This window comes from Vulpes lagopus, chromosome 11 (assembly GCF_018345385.1).
Source record: "Vulpes lagopus strain Blue_001 chromosome 11, ASM1834538v1, whole genome shotgun sequence".
In the NCBI taxonomy this organism is placed as follows: domain Eukaryota; kingdom Metazoa; phylum Chordata; class Mammalia; order Carnivora; family Canidae; genus Vulpes; species Vulpes lagopus.
The window spans coordinates 64743153-64751940 of record NC_054834.1 but is presented as its reverse complement, the minus strand read 5'-3'; the positions used below and the strand labels follow the sequence as shown (position 1 = coordinate 64751940).

Below are 8788 nucleotides of genomic sequence, written 5' to 3'. Positions count from 1 at the left end.
AACATTAAAGTTTAAAAAAATTGTAAAGAGTAAAAAAGCCAAATTTTCTAGACAAGACCTTTGTGTGTTCGGGCCTCTTTGATAGGAGCTAATATAATGCCAAAAAAAAAATTGGCAGTAATATGGGGCTAGGAAAAATATTTTCACACTTATATCACTTTATAAACTTTGATTTCAAAAGTCAGTACTTTCACAGTAAATTAAAAAGAGTTGGATATTATCCTTAATTAAATTTAAAAATAAAAAAAAGTTTCAAAAAAGAAATTACACATCAGACCTTTTGCCACTCATTCCATGCTTTGGTAAACCTTTGTGGAGGAATGACAAAAATATCTTAAGGATTTGAAACAGAGACTTAAACTATTTCAGGTGAAAAGAAGCTTATACATAGGGCACTGTTCTCCATGACTGATGAAGACAACAGCCAGGACTCAGGAGTGGAAGAGCTCAGAGCATTCTCAGAACCTGAGCTATAGGTATCCCTGTACCATATCACAATGTTCTGAAAAGCAGCAGCTCACACCTTGAATTTCATGACCCCACTTTCCCATCTATTATTTTTTTTCCTATCTATTCTTTATTTACTTTTCTTGGGAAGAAGTTATTACTTTCTGACATGCTTATATATTTTTATTTATTTATTTATTTATTTATTTATTTATTTATTTATTTATTTATCAGTGTCCTCTCAAGGACTCTAAGCTAGCTCTGGGTGAGGTAGGGAATTTTTATTTCTCTTTTTGGTTCATGATGTAACATTAGTGTCTAGAAGAGCCTGATATAAGAGTTCAATAAATCTGTTGAATAAGTGAATAAATGAGATATCATCACATATTCACATTTAAATCTCTCTTTAACATTAACACATTAAAGTGTCAAGTTGAGCAAAAGAATATAGTTATTGCTGTTATTAGATCTTGATAATAATGATAATTCTTGACATACACAGAATATTTAAAATGAATTCTACATTCTTGTGAATTTCCCCATATCTAAAATCTAAATATAATGCATAAGTATTCAAATAGAAAATAAAGCTATTGTTCTTTATCCCTGCTTCCATTCCCTACAAGAGTAAATCTTTCTCTCAGTGATCTGACTTTTATTTGTAAAGTATTTCCGATCCCAATAAAATCACCTATTGCCTCAAATTTGCATTTTATTAGTTGGGTTTATCTAGCCAGAGTTTCTGAATTATTTGTTGGAAAACTTACCTTAGTTTAGTAAGACACAAATTTAAATGAGCAGTGTTTAAATCAGGGCCCTGATTCATCCTAAGATGAAAACAGAGGTAGCTCAAACTAGTACAAACTTCAGTTGGTATTTGTTCTATTTCCACAGTTTTGTGATGGAATGAACATAGTCAAGTGCATTCAGCAAATCTTGGCATTGCTTTGACAGAACTGGAACCCAGATATCATCCAGTCCTTAGGTCTACAAGAAAGTTAATGAGCACTCAGGGTCAGTTGACTTAGATATTGAAGAATCCTCAAGAGATCATTGACTTAGCTTCCTTCCTTTGGCCACTTCAGGATCTCCTTGGCAACTACCCTTTGCAAAATTTTCCCACCAGAACTGGAGAGCTTAATCATTCCTTCAAATATAAGGAATTAATTTAGGGCTTTTTAACTGGGAAGTTTAATGCAGGGGCTCAATCAATGGCTGTTCTTGTTTCCCAGTCCAAGAAATCTTATGACATTACTGTGCATATCATATGAACATAAGAGGGATTTAGACTCATACTTAAGAGACGTGGATTCTAGGCTCAGTTCTGTTACTAATTAGCTGTGAGACCTTCGTGAGTTATTTTGCTTCTCTGGTTCTCAATTCCTCATGTGTAAGTAAGATTAATAAAAACACATGAATATTTCTTCTGTGCTTTTTCTGAGCCAGGGATTCATTCTTTTTTCTTAAGTTATATATTTTAAGGTTTACAGAAAATTTAAAAGGTAGGTCTTCATATTCCCATTTAATTGACGAGGAAGCTGGGATTCTAAGAGTGACACACTGAAAACTTTTTTTCAGGATTCTTTCAGTCCATTTGTAGTAAAAAGCCATGTGTGGGGGTGTGATTTTCCTTTAGACATTTCTGTCAGACCTCAGGGCTTGATGGTTACTACTAGACCTTTAGCAAGAATGCAAAGCATTGTGCAATCCTTTGTAGTAGCATCTTATCTCCATTCCTGTTTTCACTTTCTGTCCTTCCCCTGTACCCCACGTGGTTTACTTCACCTAATTGAAAGTGTCTAGTGGACAGTGACACAACTGGTAGGTGATTCTTGGAGCAGAGTGCTGGGTAGTAACATGATTTGCCATGTGAAAAGTAACTTTTAATGCAATCTATACCATGTTTAATAGCTTATAATCATTTGCAAGCAACTTTCTCTCTGGCAAGTGGAAGGGCATGTATCTTTTTAATTATTTATTTATTTGAGACAGAGACAAGAGAGAGCAAGCAGAGGGAGGAGCAGAGACTGATGCCCAAGGAGATGCTGTGCTGAGTGCAGAACCTGATGCAGGGCTGGATCTTATGACCCTGACCTGAGCCAAAATCAAGAGTCAGAGGCTTAATTGATAGAGCTACCCAGGTCCCCCCAAAAGGCCATGTATCTGTAAAAATAAAAATAAAATACAGAAGGTATGTATTAAAAAATATTTCCCTGTCCTTTTTTCCCATCTTTCTCTCTACATTGACTTAGAAACATAGATAATATTAGAAGTGGGAGAACTGAACATTAATCTTAAAAATAAACAATTGGGGCACCTGGGTGACTCAGTCAGTTGAGTTTCTGCTTCTTGATTTTGGCTCAAGTTATTATTTCAGGGTCATGAGATTGAGCCCTGTGTAGGACTCCATGCTGGGTGTGAAGCCTGCTTGAAGTTCTCTCTCTCCTACCACCTGTGCCCCTCCTTTCCACTGCTCATTTGCTCTCTTTTTCTCTAAAAATATAAAAGAAAGAAAGAAAACAAAGAGAGAAAGAAAGAGATGATTATTACCAGTTGACTTTTCCTAAGAGAAAAATTGGAAATTAAGGAAATTGAGAAACTTGCTTAATGTCACATAGCAGATAATGGTGGGACCAGGGCTCATGTCTGCCTACCTGACGTGTTTCATCTATGTGAGCCTTTAACTGATGTCAACAATTTCCAAACTTTTAGAAGAGATGGGCTTAAGCAAAGCCTATAGAGAAGTGAACATACTTTCTTCATCTGCAGTTCAGTGAGTTGAAGCTAACTAATTGGCCCCAAAGCATGTGTTTGCCCTTGGACCATCTGAATGAGGTAGCTCATTGGACATCCTTTGGGACTGGGTTGGGTGTAATGGTTTTTCCTGGAGTTCTTGAGGCTAAAAGCTTACCTTAGGCATATGCAAACTTATGTGGGAATTGCCATAAATATACAATGCCATTAGAAGAAAAGTTACCTCATATGTTTTCCAAAAGAGCAACTCTGGGAAGAGAGGTGGCTTCAGAGGCATTTCTCTCTCAGAGTGCAGGAATAAGCTCCATCTATAAAGTTCTGAGAAACTGAGTTAAGAAACTTCTCTTCTTTATGACCCTCTCCTCTGCTCCAATCTAAACCTTGTTGTTTTTGTGTAACCTAGTGCTTATTGGGAGGAAGTGTGATGTTTGGCCACATGCAGAGTCTGCTTTCTCCATAAACTTTCTACACTACATAACCTCTTGTGATAAAAAACATTGATAAATATCAATGAGGTATAGTTTGCATGTTTTATCCAGGCTTCATATGATTCACCTTCTAAGGAAATTGAAGTTGAAGATATGAAAAAATTTATTATATTGAAAGTAATCTGTTTCCTCATTAAACAAAGAGGTAAGTTTTTCAGCCTATCTGAAATAATTTCTTCACGTTACCTCTTCAAGACTGATCTGATGGAATCTATACTCAGAGTATCTTAAAACAAATGAGGAAGTTCTTGGACAGTAATTTCCACCCATGAAGGGTTGAGGTGATCCAGGGTTCCCAAGCCTTTCCTGCCCTCTGCACAATCTTTACTACCTTTCAAATAATCTCCGCTTAATGTAGGGGTGGGATGGAGCAATAAACTGCACCATGGCATTGAGGCCAACTTAGCAAAAGTTTTTATCTTGGGGGGGGGTCCCCTAATTTGAAAGTTATAGGTCAGTGGTGATACTTCGAGGATAGGGTATAAGATAGGAGTGCAATTTGTATACATTTGGGTTTTTAAGACCTTTGTTAACCCCTTGCTCATGACCCAAAACTGCAACTTCTGTCTGGTTTTGGGGCAAAGGATTGTGTGGTGGGTCAGGGAAAAAGAAGCTGAACTCTCTGATGAAAACTTGGATCAAATGACGCTCTCCAATATTTTTTACTTACTTCCCTCTATATGTCTTTTGTGTCTTATCCTCTGACTGTTCTTTCCCTGGTGTCTGCTCACTCTCACTCTCCTCTCCCCTGCTTTGACTATATTCTGTCTTTGCCTTGTCTTCCTCTTTGCTATTATTCATTTGGGTATCTAGTTTTCCTTTTACCTCACCATGCAGTTTGCAGAACCTGATTTTTGGAGTCAGGACAGGGAATTAAGGTATCAGTTGGCATCCTTCTCTGATGGCTCAGGATTTGTCTTCTCTTGGATGCAATGTACACAATAATAGGGATTTTATATTTTATATGATGTAGAGGGTGAATTCTAGAGAAAGATGCTATTTGGTAGCATCTCACTTTAGTTCTAGCCTGACTGTACGGTACTCGTGGAAACTTTCTGTATCACCTCTGAAACTCTGCACATAGATTTCTCTGCACATAAAACAAAGGGCGACACCTACCTTGCAAGAAAATGTGCTGGTAAAATGAAATAACAAAAGTGGAATATTGTTTTAATTATAAGATTATAGAATAAGAATAATATAATAATATATAATCTAGGATTGACTTATTCAAATGTATGTGTATATATATATATATATATATATATACATATATAATAAAGTACATATTCATATAGAATGTAGAGGCAGGAGTCTTTTGACCTGGGAAAACCAAGGGAAGACTATAGGTACCAATATAATTTTCGAACTGTAAAATTTCAACAGGTAAAAGTAAAAATTAAGGATTAAGGAAGAGGAAAAGCATGCTCTATTACCATGATGGCCCACAAAATCAGAGCGATAAGACAGCCTGGGAGTGTGAGGAAATGAGGACTGAATTCAGTGATAGAACTCTGAGTGGTGGTGTTGATCTCACACGATGCATACATCTTGTAAATGCTACTTTCTTGTCTTAATGTTCCCAAATCTTCTTTTTGCTTATTTAAGATAATACTGGAGGGTATTATGCTGAGTGAAATAAGTCAACCAGAGAAAGACAATTACCATTTGGTTTCACTCATATGTGTAATATATGAAACAGTATAGAGGATCATAGGGGAAGGGAATGGGAAGTCATCAGAGAGGAAGACAAACCATGAGAGACTTTTAGCTATAGGAAACAAACAGGGTTGCTGGAGGGATGTAGGCAGGGGGATGGAATAATTGGGTGATGGGCATTAAGGAGGGCATGTGATGTGAGGACCACTGTGTGTTATATGCAACTGATGAAACTAATGATGTACTATAAGTTGGCTAGTTGAATTTAAATAAAAACAAAAACAAAATAGAACATATCACCTGGTTTTCATAATTGTCCATTATCCATCCCCAAATTTCTTTGTTACAATCTTCTGATTTAATAAGATTGTAGTTTCTATGGAGATCGTCTCTATAATAACCTGAAGCAATGCATACTTCTCCCTTTATGATATTTTACTGATTCTTCTCACCTAAATGCTCCTCTCTTCAGAGCCAAGAGTTCCCTCCCTTTTGTTTTCATCCCTTTTTAGGAATCTAGTGGGTTTTTAAAAGATATTATTTATTATTATTATTATTATTATTATTATTATTATTATCTGAAAGAGAGAAAATGAATGGGGATGGGGCAGAGGCAGAGAATATCCAACCAGACCCCTACTGAGATTGGAACCCATTGGGGGGCCTGATCCCAAGACCCATGAGATACAGGACCTGAACCAAAACCTAGTCAGAAGCTTAATCAACTGAGCCACCCAGGCACCCCAAGAATCTGTTTCAAAACAAAGTAATCATTAATTTATTTTCTTTTCTATAGCTATCAGAGATCATTGGAACTGCCAACCAGAGCTTGTAGTTATAACATCTCTAGTTTATCATACTGCACTAATATTATTTTACCTGGGTGGCAAATACATTTTTATTATTTAGATGTATAACTTTATTAGGGCTAAATGGATTATTTGAATTACTAATTTTTGAAATATATGTTTTACTTAGAGAAAGCCAGTATAAACTTATGGAATACTTGAGTTTCAGAGGACTGTATTAGAAATCCCAGTTTAACACATTTAAAGCCCTTACTTCACTTCTTTTTCATTTTTGAAACTTCACTTATCAGTCCATTCATTATCAAGGAATTTTGGACTTTTGGAACCAAAATTCACTTGCTATTATCATACAGAGTTGTATGCAATTCTTACATAGTTAATGATCTTCTATAGAAGTGTGTTATTCCTTCAACTTGGTTGTAAAGATGTTGAGGACTTATTTTTATGCCCCATTACATAGATCATAGATATGAATATGTACTTAGTACATATTGGTGACTGATTTGATATTGTTATTAATTCATTGAAGGATTGGTGATTTATCAGAAAGAGTTTCTCAAAACTCATACTAAAATAAGTTCTAGATCATTTGATGTCAATATTAAAAGGTACAAAAATGTTGTAGGACAGAATAAAGATAAATTGTAGTAATTTCCTAAATTTAAGCAATAGAAGGTAAAATTATGGCCACCATGAACCTGAGTTTGGGTAAATAATTTTTTCTTAAAGCATAATCCAACCAAGATACTGAAGAGATCAGGAATAATAGGTGGAAACTGTGCCCAAATCAAGAAATGTGTGTGTTTTTAAGATTTTATTTATTTATTCATGAGAGACACAGAAACATAGTCAGAGGGAGAAGCAGGCTCCCCACAGGGAGCCCGATGTGGGTTTCGATCCCAGGACCCCAGGAGCAGGACCTGAGCCAAAAGCACATGCTCAACCACTCAGCCACTCAGGCACCCAAGAAATGTGTTTTTTTAAGAGACAGTTTCCAAGATTGTATATTTTAAAATTATGTAAGGATATTATTTTTCAGTGATTGAGCTGCGTATACATTATACACACATATATATATTATACATATAGGTATATACTTAGTAAAGTATCTATTAGAATGTCTAATTGTGAGAATCCCTGGGTGGCTCAGCAGTTTGGCCCCTGCCTTTGGCCCATGGCGTGATCTTGGAGTCCCGGGATTGAGTCCCACCTCGGGCTCCTTGCGTGGAGCCTGCTTCTCCCTCTGCCTGTGTCTCTGCCTCTGTGTGTGTGTGTGTGTGTGTGTGTGTGTGTGTCTCATTAATAAATGAATAAAATATTTTTTTAAAAAAAGAATGTATAATTGTCATATGAAGGTAAAGCTTCAAGACATTAAAGTGACCTGATCAAGATTATATAGCAAAGTCATTAATTCTCAGAACTTGGCAGAGCTCATGATCACTTGAGAGCTCTTTTTACACCCCAAAATCTTGGTCCATGTAGGAAGATCTTCAGTTAATACTTATAGTTAAAGCATGAACATCAGCATTTAAAAAACAAAGTTTCCTAAGTGATTATAACACATGAAAAATTGAGAACCATTGATTTATGTGTTTATAGAAGTATAAAAGCGCAATTCTGAATCCAAGTCTACCACTACTGCCAAGTTACTATTTCCCCAATTTTCTCTGCAGGTGAATAATTTCTCGGCTCTGTTTTTCTACATTCACTGTAACGATGGAGTTGAATAGCAGTGTGAATGAGTTCATTCTGTTTGGGTTAACACAGGATGTTTTAAAGGAGAAAGTCGTACTTGTGGTCTTCGTGTTTCTATACCTTGCAACTCTGTTGGCAAATTTACTGATTGTTATAACCATAAGATACAGCCAGACACTTGGGAGCCCCATGTACTTCTTCCTTTTCTACTTATCCTTTGCTGATGCCTGCTTCTCAACAACCACTGCTCCTAGGTTGATAGTAGATTCTGTATCTAAAAAGAAAGTTATCTCCTACAATGAGTGCATGACTCAGATTTTTGCATTTCACTTCTTTGGGTGCATGGAGATCTTGGTGCTTGTCCTCATGTCCTTGGATCGCTATGTGGCCATTTGTAAGCCTCTGAGGTATACAACTATCATGAGCCGGCGTGCCTGTGGTACACTGGTGAATCTAGCCTGGGTGGTGTCTTGTATCCATTCTTCTGCACAGATTTTCCTGGCTTTGAAGTTACCATTCTGTGGACCTAATGTTATTGATCATTATTTCTGTGATATGCCACCTTTGTTGAAACTTGCATGCATGGACACTCATGCAACCAATTTACTCATTGTTTTTAATAGCGGGGCTATCTGCACAGTAAGTTTCATGGTCCTGCTTACCTCTTATATTTTCATCTTACATTCTTTGAATAACCAGAGTGCAGAAGGAAGAAAGAAAGCCCTCTCTACCTGCACATCCCACATTATTGTTGTCATCTTATTTTTTGTTCCGTGTATATTCACATATACTCGCCCTGTAACTTCATTTCCAGCGGACAAGATGGTGGCTGTGTTTTACACTATTGTGACACCCTTGCTCAATCCTCTAATTTACACGCTGAGAAATGCAGAAGTGAAAAATGCCATGAAGAAGCTATGGTGCAACAAACTCTGA

General features: G+C 36.6%; 1 protein-coding gene across 1 annotated transcript; it reads left to right on the top strand.

Annotated features, from left to right (window-relative positions):
• The first annotated feature begins 7873 nt into the window (after positions 1–7873).
• Positions 7874–8788, top strand: LOC121472129 (olfactory receptor 4C11-like). The gene has a single exon (XM_041723201.1). It carries the CDS (start codon positions 7874–7876, stop codon positions 8786–8788), a length of 915 nt encoding a protein of 304 aa, XP_041579135.1.

Bases quoted from the DNA above. Each gene is read 5' to 3' on its own strand.
- LOC121472129 (XM_041723201.1), top strand. From the start codon at position 7,874: ATGGAGTTGAATAGCAGTGTGAATGAGTTCATTCTGTTTGGGTTAACA.